At 39.6% G+C, this 26609-nt stretch overlaps 1 protein-coding gene across 1 annotated transcript; it reads right to left on the reverse strand.

The window, feature by feature from the left end:
• Nucleotides 1–452: 452 nt before the first annotated feature.
• Nucleotides 453–25372, reverse strand: LOC142167237 (uncharacterized). Its single transcript, XM_075227395.1, has 5 exons — nucleotides 25154–25372; nucleotides 24346–24802; nucleotides 24037–24261; nucleotides 5894–5964; nucleotides 453–608 (listed from the first exon to the last, which is right to left on the reverse strand). The coding sequence occupies exons 1-5, from the start codon at nucleotides 25370–25372 to the stop codon at nucleotides 453–455; spliced, it is 1128 nt and encodes a 375-aa protein (XP_075083496.1).
• Nucleotides 25373–26609: the final 1237 nt, after the last annotated feature.

The raw sequence follows: 26609 nt of genomic DNA on the forward strand, positions 1-26609 counted from the left end.
ACAGTGATCAAACCCTTTTCATAGTTGTCCCTCAAAAAATAATGCCTAACATCTATGTGATTAGTTCTTTTGTGATGAACCGGGTTCTTGGTCATACTAATTCCAATGGTGTTATCACAAAAGATGGGAATACAACCTACATTAATTCCAAAGTCCATTAATAGTTGTTTGATCCACAATAATTGAGCATAACATGAGGCAGCAATAACATACTCAGCTTCAGCAGTAGATAAGGCAACAAAATTTTTCTTTTTGGTGGCCCAAGAAACAAGACATGAGCCAAGAATGTGTACCATACATGAGGTGCTCTTTCTATCCACAAGAAAACCTGCATAATCAGCATCAACATATATCTGAACTACCAAGAGATCTTTACCTTTTTATTTCAAGAATAAAGTATTGTCAATTTTACCTCTCTTGTAGCCATGCTCAAGCAAGAATTTTGATAATCTTTAATACCATGCTCTTGGAGCCTGATTGAGCCAATAAAGTGCGTTGTCAAGCTTGTACATATGATCATGACATTCCTTGCTTTCAAAGCTCGGAGGTTGCTTGACAAACACTCCTTCCTCTTGATAGCCATTGAGGAAAGCACTTTTGACATCAATCTGATGGAGAGTGAATTCCATATAAGCAGCAAAGGCTATAAGGAGTCTAATTGCCTCCAATCTTGCAACTGGAGCAAAAGTCTCATCATAGTCTATGCCCTCCTCTTGACTATATCCTTGAACCACCAGTCTTGCCTTGTTCCTTGTAATTGTTCCATCTTTGTTAAGTTTGTTACTGAAGACCCATTTTATGCCAATTACTGTTCTGTCCTTGGGTCTTGGTATCGGATGCCAAATTTGACTTCTTTCAAATTGGTTGAGTTCATCTTGGATTGCATTCACCCAGTCTGCATCCTGCAAAGCCTCAACAATATTTTTAGGTTCAATAAGAGATAAAAAGGCATCAAAAGCACAAAGATTCTTCAAAGAAGATCTGGTTTTGATTCCAGAGGTTGGATCAGTAATTATGTTTTCAATGGGATGAGAAATTTAATACTTGTAAGGTTTCACAACTAGATGATTTCTCTTATACGTTCCTTCAATTTTTTATTGCCGAGGAACATGTTCATGGACAGGTTCCCTCGAGGTTTAAGGATCAGTTCTTATTTGTTCAGTTCCCCCTGTCAAGTTGCCCTAGGTGGAAGGACTTGTTCCATCCCCTGTTCCTTCCTCTGATGCAGCTTCAGTCTGGGCTGTGATTTCATTTGAGTTTCTTACCAGCCCAATTGCTTCATCATCAAGTTCATGTCTCTCAGAAAGAATGTTAGTTTCATCAAAAATCGCATGTACACTTTCTTCTACACACATAGTTATTTTGTTATAAATCTTATGAGCTTTACTATGTGAAGAATATCCCAAGAATACTCCCTCATCACTTCTGGGATCAAACTTACCTAGGGAGTTCTTAGCATTATTGTGCACAAAGCACTTGCATCCAAATGTCATAAGATAGGATATATTTGGCTTTCTCCCTTTAAGTAACTCATAGGGAGTCTTCTCAACAAGTGGTCTAGTCATGCACCTATTTATGATGTATCATGCTTTGGTGAGCCCCACTTCATTTCGGGGTCATGTATCTTTTGCTTCTCATGTACAGTGTTTTGAGGTATAGCCGGGGCCTTGTTGCCGCCATTTTCATATTACTCTTCTATTGTATTTAGAGGCTCCGTAGACAAGTTGTGGGTTATGGTTGATGTTGGGAATGGAACTAGAAATGTTGGTACTTGGAAATTATATTTTTCATTAATTCTATAAACTCGAAATGTTTTGGAAATTATGAATGAAGCTACTAATGGAAATGAAAAGGAAGTTGTTAATAAAATCTTTTCAGTGATTGATTAATGGAGTACATCTCCTCTTTATTCATGGATGAGTTTGGGTAGAAGTAAGTCTAATAGGCTTGTTTGGCCGGGTTCTCTCGGTTGAGCGCCGGTCGCGCTCCCTGAGTTTGGGGCGTGACATTCTGATCAGCCTTTATGTAGGCTTAAGCTATCTTCCGATTTGCGGCTCCTGGTATGAGTTATTACTTTAGCCTTTCATAGGCGCTATGGAATATCTATGATACAATCTTCTGATAATTCAATCCTTTGTCAGATATCATTGATCAATTCTTTCTTTTAACTTCCTTTTGAAATTGAGTATGACATAGATGATTATGCATTCCAACTTGGTGGAAAGAGGCATGGAATTTATGAGAAGAGGCTTGCTAATGAGTTAAATGTTCTTTCTTCTCTTATTCAAGTGTCTAATGAGTTTTCATGTGATAAATTGCTAGAATGTGAGTTTTGCTGTTTGATGGGAAGTCATTCTTCTAGTCATGTTGATTGTGAGCCTGTAAAAGTATTTGCTACTAGTAAAGATGATATGCATGATTATTGTGACGTTAGTGATCAAATGCTCTTTCATGAACCTATCTATGACTCTTTCTGTGATAGTTTGAGCAATTATGTAGAATCCATTGATGTTGCGAATATTATTGGGGAAAGTTATAATCATGAGCTTGAATGTTTTGAAATTCGTATTTTGGAATTTATGGGTTCTTCTGACCTTTCTGAGAATTTATGTGCTTCTTTGAATAACTTACATATAGAAGAATCCGTGGGATTTATAATTGATACTTGGCTATATCATAAGAGTGTCTTATTTGATACATGTGGCAGAGATACTTGTGTTAAATGGATGCATGACCAATATTTTATAATTTATTTGGCATGCACATGTTTGGACTACATTATTGACAAGATCGCATGGTAAATTTCATTACATAGTGCATATAAGAGAGGTTTTAATTGGACAACTCTAAGTAGGCATAAATTTTATTGGGATGATGATATCAATATGCTTTATAAAGGAGTATTTATACCTATTAGGCTTAATTGGGTTAAGTGGACACATGGTCACTATCTTGTTTTATTCCTGCCAGTTTTCAGATTAGTGGATGCCATTTACTAGTGCGTGACTTCTTTTTCTTGCAAGATCAACATTCGAGGACGAATTTTCTTGAAGAAGAAGGGAATGATAGCATCCTAGGAAGCTCAAAACTATTTAAGGACAAGAATTGTAACACCCCGAAAAAATTTTGAAGTACTTAAGTGTAAAGCCTGGTAAAATTTGCAAAGAAAATAATGTTTCATGGTGCTGGGCTAGGCTTACGTGTTTTGGGTTGAACAATGCACCGGAAAGTAAAGGAAAGTTTTTGGCGAAAAAGCGCATTTAGGCGGTCCATTATGCGACTGCATAATCACTCTGCGGGCCGCATAATGGCCGCAGAAGTGAGCAGGAGAGGGCCATTCTGGAAGCAGCTATGCAGTCGACTATGCGACCGCATAACTGTTATGCGGTGCATTATGCGACCGCATAACAGTTATGCGGACCGCATAGTGACCGCATACATAGATAGATTTTTGATCATTTTTGTCAGCAATTATTCGACCGATATACGACCGCAGAACCGTTCCAGAGCTCCATTTTTGGGTTTTTAAAACCCGACCCTATTTCGTTAAATACACTCTTTGGGCCATTTTTGAACTATACTCTGATATTTTAGAGTGAGAGAGGGTTCCCTAGAGTGAGAAGGTGTTCTTCAATAATTGTTCTTCAGTTCTTGCCCAAGTTTTGAAAGATTAAGAAGGGAAACTCACTAGGTCTTCATCCTAGAGGTAAGATTCTACACCCTAACCCTCACTTTCGAATTTTGTGTAGAATTGGATAAATAGAAAGATAATTTCTGGGTAGGAGGGTTGTTTATTTACATGCATGTGATATCAAGGGGTGTAGGAAGATTGTTGAACTATGCATGGTAAATATTTGGTTGTGGGATGATGGAATTCTCCATAAAAGAGTCTTGAAACCTTATGCACACCTTATGTTTGATAAAATGCTCAAATGAGCTAGAACCATGATCATCTTCCTAATTTTGGTTCAATTTGTTATATTTCTAAAATAGATTGAAGTTGCTAAGAATTCCGGAATATTTAGAGTGTAAGGAAGCTCAAGTGAGATATGTTGTCTAAACTCTTCTTGAAGAATTGGAATTCCCAATATCCTTGTAAGTTCCGAGATGTTGATTATAAATGGAGTATTCCGATAAGTTTTGTGATGAAGATATATGTTCAATTCATTTTTCAAATGCTCTTATCATATTACATTATAAATTGAGGATGTGTCCCAAACTATGGATTATGTATCCACATGTTATAATTTCTAGTCGTGATTTATGTAAAAGTTATTATGCCAAGTTGTGTAGAGATTGTGATTGTGATACACCTCCACCCGCATACATTGGGGTTCGGCGGCATGACCGCTTTGTGTGGAGATTATGGTATAGAGAATGTGATTGTGATACACCTCCACCCGCATATATATTGGGGTGAGGCGGCATGACCGCTTTATGTAGGGATTATGGTATTGTGGGACTGCACCTCCACCCGCTTACATTGGGGGTGAGGTGGTACGACCGCTTTGTGTATAGTTTTGGTATTGTTGTGGCACCACCACCCCCATACATTGGGGTGAGGCGGCATAGCCACTTTGTGTTGGTATTGGTATTGTTGATGCATTTCCACCCACATACATTGGGGTGAGGCAGCATAGCCGCTTTGTGTAGGTTCTTGGTACTGTGGTTATACATCCACCCGCATACATTGGGGTGAGGCGGCAGGGCCGCTTGATTTGAGTTGTGGTATTGTACGTACACCTCCACTTGCATATATCGGGTGAGGCGGCAGGACTGCTTTGTGTGAAGATGGTTACAGAGGATCTCATCTTAAATCCTATAAATGTTAGTGATAGCTTTTAATAAGCTTGTTATGGTTTAAAAGGTTATCTATATTATTCTATTGCTGCACTGGTTCACCATATTCATCTTGTATTTTTGAATTCATAAATTAGTGTTTAGTTTTCATACTAGTACTATTCGACGGTACTAACGTCCCTTTTGCCGGGGGCGCTGCATCTTTAAATGGATGCAGGTGGTTCCACAGCAGGAGATATTGATCAGTGATAGCAGCACACCTTCTTCCCAGCTGACTTGGTGAGCCCCACTTCATCTCGTGGTCATGCATCTTTTTTTCTTTGTGTATTCTGTTTGAGGTATAGCCGGGGCCTTGTTGCCGGCATTATCATTGTACTCATCTTTATCTATAGAGGCTCCGTAGACATAGTGTGGGTTGTATAATGGTGCTGGGGAAGTCAAACTCGTGTGTTGTGCTTGAATTACTATTTCCACTTCAGATTATGAAAAATGTGTTTGGAATTGAGACTTTAAAATAAAGTAACTGATGGTAAGAAATTGGCATTGCAGACATGATCACTTTATTTGTTGATTAACGAAAACATATATATTCTCTCCATTCATGAATGAGTTTGGGTAGAAGGAAATCTAATAGGCTTGCTCGGCCGGGTTCACACGGTTGAGCGCCGGTCGCGCTCTTCGGTTTTGGGGCATGACAAACTTGGTATCAGAGCCTAAGGTTTTAAAGTATCCTAGGATGTCTCGGAGTCGTGTCTAGTAGAGTCCTTATTATCGGTGTGTTGTTGACCACATCTATAATTAGGATGCTACATGGGCATTTAGGAATAATACCCTTCTTTCATGTTCTTGATCGTGCGATAAAGCTGGTTGTAAAATTGTTCCTCCTTTAACTCATGTGTTGCTCTAATTTTCAGTACATGGTACCTAAGAAGAAGGCAAGAACTGGCTAAAGAGCCAATGTTACCCCAGGAGTGACAGTTGACCCTATAATTGATTATGCGGGTGAGCATTCGAGGAATGAGAATATTCCTCCAGTTACTACACTGCCTGACTCCACTACAACTTATCAGACCGCACCTGTCCCTAGACCTACAAAAGGTGCAACGGTTCCTCCAACTGATATTCCAGTTCCACCTCTAGCTCCAACTTCTGATTCTGGTGTGTCTGATATTGATATTAGGGGAGCCATACAAATGTTGATATAGATAGTGGCTTCTCAGGCCCAGAGATCGAGTGTTGGGCCTACTTTTTCCAGTCATCCAGGGGAATTTGCTAGTTCCAGGGTGAACAAGTTTCTTCAGTTAGATCCTCCAGTATTTACAGGTACTGATCCCAAGGAGGACCCCTAGGACTTCATTGATGAGATGCACAAAACTCTCCGGGTTATGCATGTTATAGAGACAGAGGGAGTAGAGTTGGCCTCTTACCGCCTGAAAGGGGTGGCCTATTCTTGGTTTGAGTTGTGGGAGGAATCCCGTGAGGAGGGAAGCCCTCCGGCAAGGTCGGGTGAGTTCACATATGCCTTTATGGATCATTTCTTGCTTGCCGAAACTAAGGCAGCTCGTGCCACTGAGTTTGAAATCCTAAAGCAGGGTAGTATGAATGTATGGGAGTACCATATGGAGTTTTCGCACCTGTCCAAGTATGCTATTCACATGTTGCCCGCTATGGAGGCTAGAGTACGCCGGTTTGTATAGGGCCTTAGCTCCTTGGTTATCAATAAGGCCTCTACAACTGCTTTGAATTCCGATATGAACTATGGTAAGATGGTGGCATTTGCTCAAGCCACAGAGACCCGTAAATTGAAGAATAGAATGGATTGTCAGGTAGCAGCAAGGCCCGGTCCGCGGGCAACTTTGGTGGTTCTTCCGGTGGTAGTGGTGGTAGGTCGGCATTCAGGGGAGCGTCATCAAGACCATCCCAATCATTCGCCCAGTCTTCGATGGGTGCACAATCATCTGGACCCATTCAGGGTAACAGGGGACCCCATCAGTAGGGTCAGCCCGATAGAAGGTTTCAGCAGTGGAGGTTTCCATGCCCTAAGTGTGGGAGGATGCACTCTGGGTCCTATTTCATGGACCTACCAGTATGCTATGGGTGTGGTTTGAGGGGTCACATTCAGAGAGATTGCCGCTCATCTCGCCGAAATATGAGCAGAGGTGCGGCACAACCAGCTAATTCTGCAGCTACTACATCCACAGCACCTCCAGCTCGAGGCACCCCAGCACCCGTAGGGTGTGGTGCAGCTAGGGGTGGTGCACAGAATTCGGGAGGACCCAGCAAATTTTATGTTATGTAGAGACGTCGGTAATTAGAGACTTCTCCAGATGTTGTCACAGGTATATTGACTGTCCAATCTCATGATGTATATGCTCTTATTGATCCCGGTTCCAGTTTGTCATATGTCACAACTTATGTTGCTATGGAATTTGGGATAGAACCAGAATAACTTTATGAGTCGTTCTCTGTATCTACTCCGGTTGGTGAGTCTATTTTGGCCACGCGGGTTTATAGGGATTGTGTTGTCACATTGCGTGGTCGAGACACTATGGCCAATCTTATTGAATTGAGAATGGTCGATTTTGATGTGATAATGGAGATGGATTGGCTTTATTCATATTTTTCCAAGCTTGATTTTCGAACCAGAACTGTTAGGTTCGAATTTCCAAATGAGCCAGTTATTGAGTGGAAGGGTGATGATGTGGCGCCAAAAGGTAGGTTTATTTCCTACCTTAAGGCCACAAAGATTATCAACAAGGGATGTATTTACCATTTGGTCTGAGTTACGGACACCGATGCTGAGGCACCTATACTTGAGTCCGTGCCTGTTGTGAATGAATTTCTGTGAGTATTTCTGGATGAACTCCCTGGGATCCCACCAGACAGGGAGATTGATTTTGGGATTGATGTGATGCCAGACACACATCCTATATCTATTTCACCCTACAGAATGGCACCAGCAGAATTGAATTAGCTAAAGGAACAATTGAGAGATTTGTTAGAAAAGGATTTTATCCGGCCAAGTGTGCCGCCTTGGGGCACACCGGTCCTTTTTGTAAGAAAGAAAAATGGGTCACTGAGAATGTGTATTGACTATCGGCAACTTAATAAGGTCACAATCAAGAATAAGTACCCACTGCCAAGGATAGATGATTTGTTTGATCAATTGCAAGGTGCCAGGTACTTCTCCAAGATTGATTTAAGATCCGGGTATCACCAATTGAAGATCAGGGAGCGGAATATTCCGAAAATAGCTTTTAGAACCCGGTATGGGCATTTTGAATTTTTGGTAATGTCTTTTGGGCTTACAAATGCCCCAGCAGCCTTCATGGATCTTATGAATCACGTTTTCAAGCCATTCCTCAATTCTTTTGTGATAGTGTTTATTGACGATATTCTTATATATTCACGCAATCGAGATGACCATGCCGGTCAACTCAGGGCAGTGTTGCAGAGTCTGTATCAACACCAGTTGTATGTGAAATTTTTGAAATATGAATTTTGGCTCGAGTCTGTCACATTCTTGGGTCATGTTGTCTCTAGTGAGGAGAGATTAAGGTTGATCCTCAGAAAATTGCGGTTGTGAAGTATTGACCGAGGCCTACAACTCCAACAGAGATTCGCAGTTTCTTAGGCTTAGTTGGATATTACAGAAAGTTTGTGGAGGGGTTTTCTACTCTTGCCTCTCCATTGACTAAATTGATGCAAAAGGCAATTAAGTTCCAATGGTCAGATGCTTGTGAAAAGAGTTTCCAGGAATTGAAAGCAAGATTGACTACGGCACCGGCGTTGACTCTACCAGAGGGTATAGATGGATTTGTGGTATATTGTGACGCTTCAAGAATCGGGCTTAGGTGTGTATTAATGCAACATGGGAAGGTGATAGCTTATGCTTCTAGGCAACTAAAGAATCATGAGAAGAACTATCCAACACATGATTTAGAACTTGCGGCAGTGGTATTTGCATTGAAAATTTTGCATCATTATTTATATGGGGTCCATGTTGATATATTCACGGACCATAAGAGCCTTCAATATCTTTTCAAGCAAAAGGAATTGAATCTGAGGTAGAGAAGATGGCTTGAGTTACTCAAGGACTAGGACATTGATATTCTATATCATCCGGGAAAGGCCAATGTTGTGGCTGATGCTCTTAGCCGGAAATCTATGGGTAGTTTGGCTCACTTAGAGGCATATAAGAGGCCATTAGCCAAGGAAGTTCACCGATTGGCTAGTTTGGGAGTTCGTCTTGCGGACTCTAGTGAAGGAGAGGTAATTGTGCAAAATAGGGCTGAATCATCGCTAGTTGTGAAAGTCAAAGAGAATCAATACAACGATCCATTTTTGGTGTATTTGAAAGAGGGAATTCATAAACATAAGACCATGGCCTTTTCTCTTGGCATGGATGATGGTACACTAAGGTACCAAGGGCGACTCTGTGTTCCAAATGTGGATGGTCTCCGGAAAAGAATTATGACTGAAGCTCACACTTCTAGGTATTCTGTGCACCACGGTTCTACAAAAATGTATCATGATCGTAAGGAAGTCTATTGGTGGAATGATATGAAGAGGAATGTGGCGGATTTTGTGGCAAGATGTCCAAATTGTCAGCACGTGAAGGCTAAACACCAAAGGCCCGGTGGGTTGGCACAGAACATAGAAATTCCAATGTGGAAGTGGGAAATGATTAATATGGACTTTGTGGTAGGATTACCGTGCACTCCGCGCAAGTTTGACTCAATTTGGGTGATTGTGGATCGACTCACGAAATCAGCACACTTTTTGCCAGTTAAGTCTACCGACACAGTGGAGCAGTATGCTCAGTTGTATATCAATGAAATAGTCAGATTGCATGGCACCCAAGTTTCCATCATTTCTGATCGGGGAGCACAATTCACTGCTAATTTTTGGAAGATATTTCAGCAAGGTTTGGGTACTCAGGTGAATCTTAGTACAGCCTTTCACTGCAAACTGACGGGCAGGCAGAGCGGACTATTCAGATGCTTGAGGATATGTTGCGCGCTTGTGTTATAGACTTCAAAGGTAGCTGGGATGATCATTTACCACTCATAGAATTTGCATATAACAATAGCTATCATGATAGCATTCAAATGGCACCGTTCGAGGCTTTATATGGTAAGAGATATAGATCTTCCATTGGGTGGTTCAAAATTGGGGAAGCAGATTTGATAGGGCCAGACCTTGTGCATCAGGCTATGGAAAAAGTTAAAATCATTAAGGAGCGGTTGAAGACCGCTCAGAGTCATCAGAAATCCTATTTGGATGTTCGTCGTAGGGATTTGGAGTTCCAAGAAGATGATTGGGTATTCTTAAAGGTTTCCCCCATGAAGGGTGTAATGCGATTTGGTAAGAAAGGGAAATTGAGTCCGAGGTATGTCGGACCGTACAAAATCATTCAGAGGATCGGTGAGGTAGCATACAAGCTTGAACTACCACCTGAGATGTCATTAGTACACCCGGTGTTTCATGTGTCTATGTTGAAGAAAGTAGTTAGAGATCCGACACTCATTGTTCCGGTTGAGACTATTGAGGTAAATGAGAAATTGACTTACGAAGAGATTTCGGTTTCTATTATTGATCGGCAAGTCTGATAATTGAGAAATAAAGAAATTGCCTCCGTGAAAGTGTTGTGGCGAAACCAACAGGTTAAAAAGGCTACTTGGGAGGCTGAGGAAGAAATGAAGAAAAAGTATCCTTATTTGTTTGAATGACCATGTATTTATAAAGTTGTGATCTAGGAAAAAATTATAAGACTTACTTTTTATGAATTTGTATCATTTGAACAATTGGCATTAAGGGTGTTCCTTTCTGGAAATATATTGCTTATGAGGTCACAGTTGGTGTTGTTTTGTATTATGCTATATCGTTGGAATATGTATATGTTGTTAGGATGTGTTTCTAGGGCTCTCTGACAGGTGGATAGGCCTAATTACAAAGGAAACTCTGGCGAAAGTTTTGGAAATTTAGGGAGTTAGTCAAATTTGGGGCTGCTAGTTTGTGGTATAAAACAAACTAAGTTGCATAAGATGCTAATGACAGATTTTTACTCTCATTCGAGGACGAATGATCCTAAGAGGGGGAGAATGTAACACCCCGGAAAAATTTTGAAGTAGTTAAGTGTAAAGCCCGGTAAAATTTGCAAAGAAAATAATATTTCATGGTGCTCGGACTTTTTGGGTTGAACAATGCACCAGAAAGTAAAGGAAATTTTTTGGCGGAAAAGCGCGTTTATGCGGTCCATTATGCGAACGCATAATCACTCTGCGGGCCGCATAATGGCCGCAGAAGTGAGCAGGAGAGGGCCATTCTGGAAGCAGCTATGCGGTCGACTATGCGACCGCATAACTGTTATGCGGTGCATTATGCGACCGCATAACCGTTATGCGGACCTCATAGTGACCGCATACACAGACAGATTTTTGATCATTTTTGTCAGCAAATATGCGACCGATATGCGACAGCAGAACCATTACGGAGCTCCATTTTTGGGTTTTTGAAACCCGACCCTATTTCGTTAAATACACTTTTTGGGCCATTTTTGAACTATAATCTGATATTTTAGAGTGAGAGAGAGTGCCCTAGAGTGAGAAGTTGTTCTTCAATTCTTGCCCATGTTTTGGAAGATTAAGAAGGGAAACTCCCTAGGTCTTCATCCTAGAGGTAAGATTCTACACCCTAACCCTCACTTTCGAATTTTGTGTAGAATTGGATAATTAGCAAGATAATTTCTAGGCAGGAGGGTTGTTTATTTACATGCATGTGATATCAAGGGGTGTAGGAAGATTGTTGAACTAGGCATGGTAAATATTGGGTTGTGGAAAGGAAGTAAGGGTTCCTACCCGAGATGTTATTGATAAATAAGGAGCCAGTGCAAGACGTAAGTTAAGACAAAGGGAATAACCCAAGAGGGATTACGCAGAATACATATATGAGAATGGACCAACGAGCAGTTAGTAGTTGATTCAGGAAGAACCTAGTTATGGCTAGACAAGAGGATACAGACAAATCAACAGATCGTGCAAGATAAACATAGTGAACCCCAACATGGGAATTTCAGTCTCGCAGATATGACATCGTGATCCTTGAGATATATTCAGCTAGGAGATGGGGTAGTTAAAGGTAAACAAAAGAGAATGCCACTGGGAAGACAATCAAAACTTTAGTTTAGGAGCAACCCTACAAGCACAAGGGGGTGAAAATAAGTAACTACGGATAATTATAGGCAAGGAAGAACATCAAAAATTTCGTCAAGTATACGATGTAATAAACTCATAGCTTTACAAGAGTCAGAAGGTGGAAAAGTACTACAACGAAAGACTAGATTAGGAAATAAGGAAGAAGGCTTCAACCTAAGCACAGTGACCTAAAGAGGAAATGGTTATGTAAAAACAGTCTCACTGTGGCACCTACCGTGGCTAATGAACGGGAAGTAAAAAAAATCAAAAGCAGGATTCGAGATCATATGAGTTGCACGAAAACTCCGGCATGCGTGGGAACTAAGATAAGCTAAGTATGCACGCAACAAGGGGCAGAAAGACCAGGAAAGGTAATATCTTACATTTAAAGAAAGCTGAGAAGGAACAAAAGAAATTATTCGATCAATGATCCAGAGTGAGTTACTTTATGAATGCATTCAAGATTTTGGAGTATTATCCATGCAGCATATATGTTGACAATCATACAGTCGTAGAATACTCTGGTATAAGTTAAAAGAAAGAATTGATTCCAGGTCATAGACAAGGGATTGAATTGTTAGATGATGGTATCACAGATATGAAAGGCTAAAGTAATAACTCATACCATGAGCTGCAGATCGGAAGATAACTTAAGCCTACATAAAGGTTGATCAGAGGGAAGATGAAACTAAAGAGTTACACCAACTAAGTAAATCAGGAGTCTGATTATTGGACCCAGAAAATTATAGACCTCGCGATTGAGAACATTGCAGGATCACTCTTAAATATTAGAGGTACAAGAGAGATAGTACAATAGAGCTTCAAGTTGTGAATGTGAATTATACCTATGTTAAAGCGAGGTCATGAAAAAGATAGAAGATGTTATGCGAGATTTAAGGGTAAATAAGGTAAAGGTGAACGACGTACGAGATACTCAAATGCAGAAGGTTGTGAATAATCCATACTACATATAGAAGATTAGAAGCGATGGGAATCAGTATCCAGGAATGATAGCGGTGTCGTCAGTGGTATTTCATCCAGCCTATGGTTTCTAGGTATCAAGAGGACTAGTTAAGAGAGTAGAGAAGAGTTAGAGAGGATGCGATGTCTCGCTTGATGTTCCAGAATAACACAAGGAAATCTATGGTACAAGCAAGTTGAAGGAAGGTTGCGAGTAGTATAAAGAAATATGTTTCCCAAGCTAAAGAATGGTAAAGCGGCAGGGTTTTAAGAAGACAGGAGTAAGGATAAGAAAAGGTGAGTGAGAAGGTGACGATAATGGATAAGTTCTCGGGATTAAGCCCATGAAAAAAAAAAGAGCTAATGGGTTCTTTAAGTTATAGAAAGCTCAGTATAACCTGAATGAACTCAAAGGAGTCAAGACTAATAGCATATAGAAGAGATGGAATGCTGCCCTGGTAGTAGAATGAGGGTGTAAATGTAATAAATAAAGGATGACATTTGGGCCTTCAATTGAGTAATGATTTGATTTCATGAATTGTACAGGATTAAAATACCCACATAAGGTGAATCACATCGGGATGCTATGAAATACAGTTATGAAAGCATGGTATCGCCCCAGGTAGATCGGTCTAATTATTTCAAATGTTCCCCGATGAGACGTGAGTCCTAGTGGCAAGGTATTACGTAAGAAGTTTCAAGTTATCAGTGGTATATTGTAGATCAATATTGAGGTGAATCAACAATGGATGGACAAAAGTCACAAAGTATGAAATGAGATTAAGCCGTCATTCTTAAGATGAACAGTAATAAGAAAGCATTAAAGGACTTAGATTTATACATATGGGATAAGCAACGAAAGTAACCTGGAGTTCGGTAGCATACCTCAGTAACGATAAATCGAAGTAAGAGTTATGGTATAGTATGACCTACCTAGATGCAGTAAAGTCATACAAATGGATAACCGGGTCTATGAAATATGATATAGCAATATTCATAAGTTCAACAAAGTATCGAGCAAAGAACTTCAGTATACCTATAGATGCCCAGAGAGACATCTTATCAAGCTCTGTATATGCTTACAAAGTGAGGCCTAAAGATTGGCTAAAAACTGGAGGAAAAAGGAGAGAAGAGTCTCATAGGCGCACATACAAGGAAAAAGTCGTACAGGCTGCATGACAAAAAGTAGCAATAGTTACAAGATTGGAATGATTCTGACCACGAGTCGTGGTGTGAGAAAGAGGCCTAAAGGGGGGAATGCCCTGGCGCTTAGGATTCATTCACAGAACAGTTGCCTAGATGGCAAGAGGAGTACTAAAGTATTTGCAAGAGCTATGGGTTATGAGAATGATAAGTGCATCAGTCAACATTCGAGGACGAATGTTCCAAGGGGGGGAATGATGTTACACCCCATATTTTCGTACGTGAAAGTACGCCATAAATAAATCGACGGCTCGGGAATGAGATTTTTTTGGAATTATAAGTATTATGCTATTTCAACCAAGTGATAAGTAAATTCGTGAAAGTGAGAGGGAAAGCAAATAGAAGAAAATGAGTTTTCGTCGAAGTTTGACATTTTGAGAAAAAATACGGTCCGAGCTATAATACCCGTACCATACAAGGTACCATATGGCCATGATAGTAAGGTGTATAATGTTACACCCCATGTTTTTGTACGTGAAAGCACGCCATAAGTAAATTGATAGAAGCTCAAAAATGAGATAGTACATCCCGCATTTTCGTATGTTAAAATTTCGTCGTAAGCTAATCGACGTAAGTTCGAGAATTAGATTATTTTGAGATTATAAACATTAGGCTATTTCAAACAAGTGATGAGTAAATTCGTGAAGGTGAGTGTCACGCCCCAAAACCGAGGAGTGCAACCGGCGCTCAACCATGTGAACCCGGTCGAGCAAGCCTATTAGATTTCCTTCTACCCAAACTCATTCATGAATAGTGAGAATATATATGTTTTCGTTAATCAACAAACAAACTGATCATGTCTACAATACTAATTTCTTACCATCAGTTACTTTATTTTAAAGTCTCAATTCCAAACACATTTTTCATAATCTGAAGTGGAAATAGTAATTCAAGAACAACACACGAGTTTGACTTCCCCAACACCATTATACAACCCACACTATGTCTACGGAGCCTCTATAGATAAAGATGAGTACAATGATAATGCCGGCAATAAGGCCCCGGCTATACCTCAAACAGAATACACAAAGAACAAAAGATACATGACCCCGGGATAAAGTGGGGCTCACCAAGTCAGCTGGGAAGAAGGTGTACTGCTATCACTGATCAATATCTCCTACTGTACGTTGGTGCTCAGCAAGTATGGCCCGGGTGCTAGTCATGACCCTCCAGTTGGGTCGTGACAAATATGATGAACCAGTGCAGTAATAGAATAATACAGATAACTGTTTAAAACAGAGGAAGCTTATTAAGAGCTATCAATAACATTTATATGATTTAAGATGAGATCCTCTGTAACCATCTTCACACAAAGCGGCCCTGCCGCATCACCCGATGTATGAAGGTGGAGGTGTATGTACAATACCATAACTCTACTCAAGCGGCCCTGCCGCCTCACCCCAATGTGTGAGGGTGGATGTATAACCACAGTACCAAGAACCTACACAAGCGGCTATGTCACCTCACCCCAATGTTTGCAGGTGGAAATGCATCAACGATACCAATACCAACACAAAGCGGCTCTGCCGCCTCACCCCAATATATATATGTGGGTGGTGGTGCCACAACAAGACCAAACTATACACAAATCGGTCGTACCGCCTCACCCCAATGTATGCGGGTGGAGGTGCAGTCCCACAATACCATAATCCCTACACAAAGCGGTCATGTCGCCTCACCCCAATATATGAGGGTGGAGGTGTATCAAAATCCCAATCTCTACACAACTTGGCATAATAACTTTCACATAAATCACGACTTGAAATTATAACATATGGAAACACAATCCATAGTTTGAAACACATACTCAATTTATAATGCAATATGATAAGAGCATTTGAAACACAAATTGAATATATATCTTTATCACAAAACTTATCGGAATACCCGGTTTGTAATCAACATCTTGGAACTTACAAGGATAATGGGAATTCCAATTCTTAAAGAAGAGTTTATCCAACATACCTCAATTGAGCTTCCTTAAATTCTAAAACGTTCCGGAATTCTTAGCAACTTCAATCTATTTTAGAAATATAACAAATTGAACCAAAATTAGGAAGATGATTATGGTTCTAGCTCGTTTGAGCATTTTATCAAACACTAGGTGTGCATTAATGTTTCAAGGCCCTTTTATGTAGGATTCCATCATACCACAACCAAATCTTTACCATTATTAGCTCAACATTCTTCCTAAACCCTTTGATAATACATGCATGTAAGATAAACAACTCTCATGCCCAAAAATTACCTTGCTTATTACCCATTTTCAGAAAATTTCGAAATTAGGGTTTAGGGTGTAGAATCTTACCTCTAGGATGAAGACTTAGTGAGCTTCCCTTCTTAATCTTCCAAAACTTGAGCAAGAATTGAAGAACAATTATTGAAGAAACCTTCTCACTCTAGGGTACTCTCTCTCACTCTAAAATATCATATTATAGTTCAAAAATGACCCAAAGAGTGTTTTTAACGAAGTAGGGTCGGGTTTTAAAAACCCAAAAATGGAGCTATGGAACCCAGAGGCTTGATGATGTTATGAACACATATACCTATGCATGGTATGACATTTATATGCATATGCATGACATTATAAAAATGAAATGATTCACAGAGCTATGCAGACATACATGTCGAGTCTTTTACTCCATGTTTCTCTCATGTCTATTATTTACTGATTTTCATTCCTTACATACTCGGTACATTATTTGTACTGACGTTCCTTTTGCCTGGGGACACTGCGTTTCGTGCTCGCAGGTCTCGATAGACAGGTCGAGAGTCCTCCAAGTAGGCGATCAGCTCAGCAGAAGATATTGGTGCACTCTATTTGCTCCGGAGTTGCTTGTTTGTTCAGTATGATTTAGATGTGTATGGTTTGGTATGGCGGGGCTCTGTCCCGACCTTTATGACATTTATGTATTCTTAGAGGCTTGTAGACAGATGTCATGTACGTAAAAGATTGTATGGCCTTGTCGGCCTATGTTCAGTTTACGAGTGGTTATTTTGGTCTTAGAGGCCTATATGTCTTATGTATAAGTTGGTATTACATGTAGTATTCTACCTATCTCACGGTAGCCTCTCCGGCTCAGTTATCTATGATAGTATGAGACGAAAATATACGTTACGTTGGTACTCGGTTGAGTAAGGTACCGGGTGCCTGTCGCGGCCCATCGATTTGGGTCGTGACATGTAAAGTGTATTAAAAGTGAGTAGTATTTTAAGTAAGTTGAGGTAATTCTTAAATTATGTGGATAATTGAGTAATTAATGACTTTTAGTGGGAGATTAATTAAAAATCTTTGGATAATATTAGACCCTCCCCCACGTGGCAGCAAGCCACCCCAAGAATTGTGACTCTTAGTCATTATATTATGTGGCAAGTCTTAAAGGACATGAGTCATATCCATTTAATAAAGAAGAGACATATATTCATTCTTAAAGAACCTGAGTCATATCCCTTTAATAAAGAGAGTCACATATTCATTATGAAGAATCGTAAGTCAGAAACTCATTCTTATATGCATGTGATAAGAATTCAGTCGTAAATGTTTGTGTGTTACAAACGTAAGTCACATAAGCAAGATAAGATCTTCAACAATTCAAAGCAACATGAGATTTTGCAATTATAAGGGAGTACGGTGCAATCTTTCTCAAGAATATCATACGGATGTTTCCCTACTCCGATCTTGCCGTCACGTGTTTCGTCGCAATTAACGTGTGTTAGAGGGATTGACAAGAAAATCGGTTCAGGTATGTTAAAGCTATCCCTTCTTTCTTTTGGCATGATCCAAATGATACAAATGAAACGAGTAAATGCACAATTTTCATAAATGACTCTATTCATAGAAGTACTAGAGGTGTCTATATTCTTGATTCCCCATGTGAATTATTATCATATCTTCTGTTCATGGGTCTCAGAAAAATACGTATTTGATAAAGTTTATCCGAAAGGCATATTGATCTTATGACATACCGAGAAATCTTTTTAACGTATTTCTTATGCATTTCATGCATTTATACATGTACATTGACCCATAACCAGATGGAGTTATATACGCGTATATTATACGTATATGGGATATGGGAAAAGGTTATGGCGTTATATACGCACCACCACCTAATCAGCTGGTATACGTTGATGATTTACCCACAGTGGCCGAGATGATATAATGGGATACCCTCAGAGGCTTGATGATGTTATAAACGCATATACCTATGTGTGGTATGACATTTATACGCATATGCATGACATTGTAAATATTAATGATTCACAGAGTTATTCAGACTTACATGTTGAGTCTATTACTCCTTGTTTTTCTCATATCTATTGTTTACTTATTTTCATTCCGTACATACTCGGTACATTATTTGTACTGATGTCCCTTTTGCCTGGGGACGCTGCGTTTCATGCCCGCAGGCCCCGATAGACAGGTCGAGAGTCCTCCAGGTAGGCTATCAGCTCAGCGAAAGATGTTGGTGCGCTCCATTTGCTTCGGAGTCGCTATTGGTCAGTATGATTAGGAAATGTGTTGATTGGTATGGCGGGGTTCTGTCCCGACCTTTATAACATTTATGTATCCTTAGAGGCTTGTAGACATATATCGTGTACGTGAAATATTGTACGGCCTTATCGGACCATGTTCAGTGAAATTTTGGTCTTATAGGCCCTATGTCACATGTATACTTATTTACGTCAAATTGGGTCGTCTTATGTTTAGTATTCCCTTATGTTTATTCCGGTAAGCCCATGACGTCCTGTTTGGCCCATTTTGCCAATGACAGTACGATAAGAATGATATGAAATGTTGGTACTCGATTGAGTAAGGCATTAGGTGCCCATCGCGGCCCATCAGTTTGGGTCGTGACAAGAGCCAATGAAATAATGATGTTGTAAGTAATTGAAAGTTATGAACATGAAATGTGTTTATTTGCCTAAATGAGAATTATGAGGTGTTGTATGTCCCAATGGTTTCAACTATAGTTGTATACTTCTGAAATAATGTATGTAAATGACTTCTATGTTAAGTACTCAATAATAATGAACTTAGCTAATGACCTCAATACGTCAAGTGAGTGAATAACAAGATGAAAGGGAGATATCCTATGCTAAATGATGATGAACCTTAAGAAAACAAATTGGGCTCATGTTCCAATGAAATTCACTTATTGATTCACCATGTATGTGCTAATGTAATGTGCTATGTTTCTCCATGATGAGCATGAACATGAAGTGCTCCAACGATCCGGTAACTTACGACCTTAATGTAATATTAATCATGTCGCTTTGAGTTTATATATGGTTATATGCATAATGATGTGTTATGAACCCTATGGACGGTCTATGAAACGCATAGGTATATTATGTTATGATATTATGCGGACGGTCTATGAAACGCATAGGTATATTATGTTATGAATTCCTGTGGACGGTCTATGAAACGCATAGGTATATTATGTTATGAAATCCTGTGGACGGTTTATGAAACGCATAGGTATATTATGTTATAAAATCCCGTGGACGGTCTATGAAACGCATAGGTATATTATGTTATGAAATCCTGTGGACGGTCTATGAAACACATATTTATATTATGTTATGAAATCCTGTAGACGGTCTATGAAAAGCATAGGTATATTATGTTATGAAATCCTGTAGACGTCTATGAAACGCATAGGTATATTATGTTATGAAATTCTGTGGACGGTCTATGAAACGCATAGGTATATTATGTTATGAAATCCTGTGGACGGTCTATGAAACGCATAGGTATATTATGTTATGAAATCATGTGGACGGTCTCTGAAACTCATAGGTATATTATGTTATGAAATCCTGTGGACGGTCTATGAAACGCATAGGTATATTATGTTAGATAAGGAGCATGTGCGAGACGTAAGTTAAGATAAAGGAGATAACCCAAGAAGATTACGCGAAATATTGATATGAGAATGGGCCAACAAGTAGTTAGTAGTTGATCCAGGAAGAGCCTAGTTATGGCTAAACAAGAGGACACAGACAAATCAACAGATTGTGCAAGATAAACATAGTGAACCCCAATATGGGGAATTCAGTCTCGCAGATATGACATTGTGATACTTGGGATATATTCAAATAGGAGTTGGAGTGGTTAAGGGTACCATATTAATGTTACGAAAATAAAAGAGAGTCTCACTGGGAAGACAGTCAAAACTTCAGTTCAGAAGCAATCGTATGAGCACATGAGTGTCGAGGTAAGTAACTAAGGATAATTATAGGTGAGTACGAACATCAAAAACTTTAATGGGTACACGATGTAATAAGCTCACAGCTTTACAAGAGTCAGAGAGTCTTCCCTAAGTACTACAACGAAAGACTTGCTGAGGAAATAAGGAAGAAGGCTTCAACCTAAGCACAATGACCTAAAGAAAAAATGGTCTTGTAACAACAATCTCACAACAACATTGTATGCACTCCATAAGAAAGTGGCACCTATCGTGGCTAATGAGCGAGAAATGAAACCAAAAGTAATATTCAAAATCATATAAGTTGCACGAAAATTTTGGCATGCGTGGGAACTAAGATAAGTTAAGTATGCACGCAACAAGGGGACAGAAAGACCAGGAAAAGTAATAGCTTACGCTTAAAGAAAGCTAAGAAGGAACGAAAGGAATTATTCGATCAATGATCCAGAGTTAGTTACGTGATGGACACACTTAAGATTTCGGAGTATTATCCATGCAACATGTATGTTGACAATCATACAGTCGTAGAAGACTCCAGTATAAGTTAAAAGAAAGAATTGAGTCCAGGTCATAGACAAAGGATTGAACTATTAAAAGATTGTATCGTGGATATTCCATAGTGTCACGCCCCAAAACCGAGGAGCGCGACCGGCGCTCCACCGAGTGAACCCGACCGAGCAAGCCTATTAGATTTTCTTCTACCCAACTCATTCATGAATAAAAAGAATATATGTTTTCATTAATTGCAAAATAAAGTTGTCATACCTGAAATTACCAATTTCTTGCCATAAGTTTCATCATTTTTAAAGTCTCAAATGGACAAGTAATACAACCAAAATATAGCATAGTTTAACTTTCTCAGCACCAAATACACAACCCACACTATGTCTACGGAGCCTCTATGGATAAAGAAAAGTACAATGATAATGCCGGCAACAAGGCCACGGTTATATCCCAAACAAAAATACACAAAGTACAAAGGATTCATCACCCCAGAATGAAGTGGAGCTCACCAAGTCAGCTGGGAAGAAGGTGTACTGCTATCACTGATCACTGTCTCCTGCTGTGGAACAACCTGCATCCATTTAAAGATGCAGCGCCCCCGGCAAAAGGGACGTTAGTACCGTCGAATAGTACTAGTATGAAAACTAAACACCAATTTAAGAATTTAGAAATACAAGATAATTATGATGAACCGGTGTGGTAATAGAATAATATAGATAACTGTCTCAACCATAGCAAGCTTATTAAAAGCTATCAACAACATTTATAGGATTTAAGATGAGATCCTATGTAACCATCTTCACACAAAGCGGCCCCACTGCCTCACCCGATGTATGCAGGTGGAGGTGTACGTACAATACCACAACTCTAATCAAGCGGCCCTGCCGCCTCACCCCAATGTATGCGGGTGGATATATAACCACAGTACCAAGAACCTACACAAAGCAGCCATGCCACCTCACCCCAATGTATGCGGGTGGAAATTCATCAACGATACCAATACCAACACAAAGCGGCTATGCCGCCTCACCCCAATGTATGCGGGTGGAAATGCATCAACGATACTAATACCAACACAAAGAGGCTATGTCGCTTCACCCCAATGTATGCGGGTGGAAATGAATCAACGATACCAATACCAACACAAAGCGGCTATGCTGCCTCACCCCAATATATGCGGGTGGAAATGCATCAACGATACCAATACCAACACAAAGCAACTATGCCGCCTCACCCCAATGTATGCAGGTGGTGGTGCCACAACAATACCAAAACTATACACAAAGCGGTCGTACCGCCTCATCCCAATGTAAGCAGGTGGAGGTGCAGTCCCACAATACCATAATACCTACACAAAGCGGTCATGCCGCCTCACCCCAATATATGCGGGTGGAGGTAAATCACAATCACAATCTCTACACAACTTGGCATAATAACTTTTACATAAGTCACGACTTGAAATTATAACATGTGGATACACAATCCATAGTTTAGGACACATCCTCAATTTATAATGCAATATGATAAGAGCATTTGAAACACGAATTGAACATATATCTTCATCACAGAACTTATCGGAATACTCCATTTATAATCAACATCTCAGACTTACAAGGATATTGGGAATTCCAATTCTTAAAGAAGAGTTTAGCCAACATACCTCAAATTCTTCCCTTAATGATACTACAACGATGCACTACACTAATCAACTTCAATCTACAATAACAACATCCAATGAGACCAATATTAGTAACAAATCCCATAGGTTCAATGTATTCATAAATTTTATCGCCAAGATTACCATTCACCTTCTCTCTTGTTTTCTCAAAAGTACTATTCATGCCATGAACTAGAGTTTTATAATCCAATATTTCAACCATTAAAACTTGTAACAATTGCTTCAAATACTTCTAAATACTAATTATAAATGAGTTTGAAGCATTGGAATTACCTCTAGTCGATCAATCTTGAAAAATCACAACTTTAGTGATTTTTGTGTTCTTGAGGACTTGATGATGAAATCTTGTATTTGGATGTAAGAATGATGTTAGAAATCTTGTATATTGAGTAATAATCAACCCAAAACATCATTAACAACTCACCTTGGTTGATTGGACTTGATTTGAGCTCAAAATCATCCCTTCACCTCAAAAACCCTAACCCCCAAATACTCAAAATATCCCCCTTCCCCGACCTTGTATTTATAGGCCCAGATTTCTGGGTTTCGTATGCGGCCCTGGATGCTTAGCATCCCCACTTCACTCCTCTTTGAAGCTCGGATGCAGACCTAGACACTATGGCAGCACTTCACTGCCAGCCTCTCTTTCGGACGCGGCCTAGGATGCTTCGCATCCGCAGGCTCCTCCGCCAGCCTTTGGTAATTTGGTCATAACTTCTTGTAGGAATGTCCAAATGACAAACGGTTTGAAGCGTTGGAAACTAGAATCAAAAAATTTTAATTTGATAGGTCATACAGCACCTAACTAGACTCAAAGTTTGGTCTTGTGTGTACTCATTTAGAACTTTAGTCTATCATGAAATTTCCAACTTGACTTGGACTTAGGGCTCTCCCTAGACCCCACATCACTTATAATATGAATCCTACACTTATTATCGTATCCAATTGATATCCATCCCATTAATAGTTCTCGTCTGCACACAAAATAATATAGTTGGCACACATCAACTTTCTTAATAGCGCTTAAGTACTTCAAAATTTTACGGGGTGTTACATTCTCCCCCACTTAAGAACATTCGTCCTCGAATGTTTCACAAGTCACTTCTAAAAATAGAGTTATCCTTATTCCTCCAACCATTATACATAGGAACTCATGACTACATTGATCTCATACTTCCTTTCCAAAATTTCAACTTACTTATGGCCCTTAAAATTTGGCTATCTTTACAAATTCGTAAAAATTTCGGCAGAGTTTCCCCTGTAACTGGGCCTGTCCACCTGTCAGAGAACCCCAGAAACCAATTCTAACAACATAAACATAATCCAATGATGTAAAATCATACAAAACAACACCAACAATGGCCTCATAAGCAATATATTTTCGGAAAGGAACACCCTTAACGCCAATTGTTCAAATGATACAAAATTCATAGAAAGCAACTCTTACAATATTTTTCATAGATCACAACTTTATAAATACATGTCTCTTTAAGTAAATAAGGATACATTTTCTTCATTTCCTCCTCGGCCTCCCAAGTAGCCTCTGCCACGTGTTGGTTTCTCCATAACACTTTTACAGATGTAATTTCTTTATTTCTCAACTTTCGGACTTGCCGATCAATAATAGAAACCGGAATCTCTTCGTAAGTCAATGTCTCATTTACCTCAATAGTCTCAACCGGAACAATGAGTGTCGGATCTCCAACTACTTTCTTTAACATAGACACATAAAACACCGGGTGTACTAATGACATCTCTGGTGGTAGTTCAAGCTTGTATGCCACCTCACTGATCCTCTGAATGATTTTGTACGGTCCGATATATCTCGGACTCAATTTCCCTTTCTTACCAAATTGCATTACACCCTTCATGGGGAAAACTTTCAAAAATACCCAATCATCTTCTTGGAACTCCAAATCTCTACGACGAACATCCGAATAGGATTTCTGACGACTCTGAGCAGTCTTCAACCGCTCCTTAATGATTTTAACTTTTTTCATAGCCTGATGCACAAGGTCAGGCCCTATCAAATCTGCTTCCACAATTTCGAACCACCTAATGGGAGATCTACATCTCCTACCATATAAAGCCTCGAACGGTGCCATCTGAATGCTAGCATGATAGCTATTATTATATGTAAATTCTATGACTGGTAAATGATCATCCCAACTACTTTTGAAGTCTATAACACAAGCGCGCAACATATCCTCAAGCGTCTGAATAGTCTGCTCTACCTGCCCGTCAGTCTGCGGGTGAAAGGTTGTACTATGATTTGCATGAGTGCCCAAACCTTGCTGAAATTTCCTCCAAATATTAGCAGTGAATTGTGCTCCTCGATCAAAAATGATGGAAACTGGGGTGCCATGCAACCTGACTATTTCTTTGATATACAACTGAGCATACTGCTCCACTGTGTCGATAGTTTTAACCGGCAAAAAGTGTGCTGATTTCGTGAGTCGATCCACAATCACCCAAATTGAGTTAAACTTGCGCGGAGTGCGCGGTAATCCTACAACAAAGTCCATATTAATCATTTCCCACTTCCACATTGGAATTTCTATGTACTGTGCCAACCCACCGGGCCTTTCGTGTTCGGCCTTCACTTGCTGACAATTTGGACATCTTGCCACAAAATCTGCCACATTCCTCTTCATATCATTCCACCAATAGACTTCCTTAAGATCATGATACATTTTCGTAGAACCTGAGTGCACGAAATACCTAGAAGTGTGAGCTTCAGTCATAATTCTTTCCTGGAGACCATCCACGTTTGGAACACATAGTCGCCCTTGGTACCTTAGGGTACCATCATCCATGCCAAGAGAAAAACCATAGTTTTATGTTTTTGAATCTCCTCCTTCAATTGCACCAATAATGGATCGTTGTATTACTTCTCTTTGACTTCCACAACAAGAGATGATTCAGCCCTATTTTGCACAATTACCCCTCCTTCACTAGAGTCCACAAGACGAACTTCCAAACTAGCCAATCAATGAACTTCCTTGGACAACGGCCTTTGACATGCCTCCAAGTGAGCCAAACTACCCATAGATTTTCGGGTAAGAGCATCCGCCATAACATTGGCTTCCCCGGATGATATAGAATATTGATATCATAATCCTTACGTAACTCATGCCATCTTCTCTAACTTAGATTCAATTTCTTCTATTTGCAAATATATTGAAGGATCCTTTGGTCCGTGAATATGTCCACCTGGACCCCATACAATTAATGACGCCAAACCTTTAATGTAAAATCATAGCCGCAAGTCCTAAGTCATGTGTTGGATTGTTTTTCTCATGACTCTTGAGTTGCCTAGAGGCATAAATGATCATCTTGCCATATTTCATCATTAGTGGAACATCTATTTTAGATTTATCTTTCATATGACCTCCTAGGAATTGAGTTCTACAAAAATTTCCTTGATACGGTTACAATCTTATTAGTACTTGCAACTTGTTTTTCCAAATTTCTCAACAAAAGACATTACTAGGTTAGTTTTCTTATGGGGCCATCTGTTTCAAATGAATAACATCTACTAGCTCGCGCACACACCTTGATAACATCAACCTGTATGGCATTGCCTCAATATGTGAAATAACATCGTGGTCAGATCTTTCTTAGCCACCCTTTTCTCTCATCATAAGTCTTATAGGATTTTAAGAAACCACTCTACTTCCCTTGTAAACATTCTCACGATTCCTCTTTACTGCTAAACACTTCTCAAAACACATATTGACACCCTTCATATAGATATTCAATAAAAAAAATCATTGGCTCGAACATGCCCTTTTTCTTGAGATCCTCCTAAATTCTTCCACGATGACTTCTTGTTTTCCTTATAAGTGTAGGACTTAGTCCACCTGTTTCCAACCTCGATGAGTAATTCACCTTATTCCCAGTATTGTAGTCACCACTAGTGTTTCCAAGTATTGCAGCCTAAGAGCTGTCATGTTAAACATGTTTGGTTCGTAACAATTATTCATCCTCTTTCAATCTGTTTCAAACATTTCCCCTTTGGTCTAGACAATATGTTGGTACTATATTTCCTTT

This window comes from Nicotiana tabacum, chromosome 12 (genome assembly GCF_000715075.1).
Source record: "Nicotiana tabacum cultivar K326 chromosome 12, ASM71507v2, whole genome shotgun sequence".
NCBI lineage: Eukaryota > Viridiplantae > Streptophyta > Magnoliopsida > Solanales > Solanaceae > Nicotiana > Nicotiana tabacum.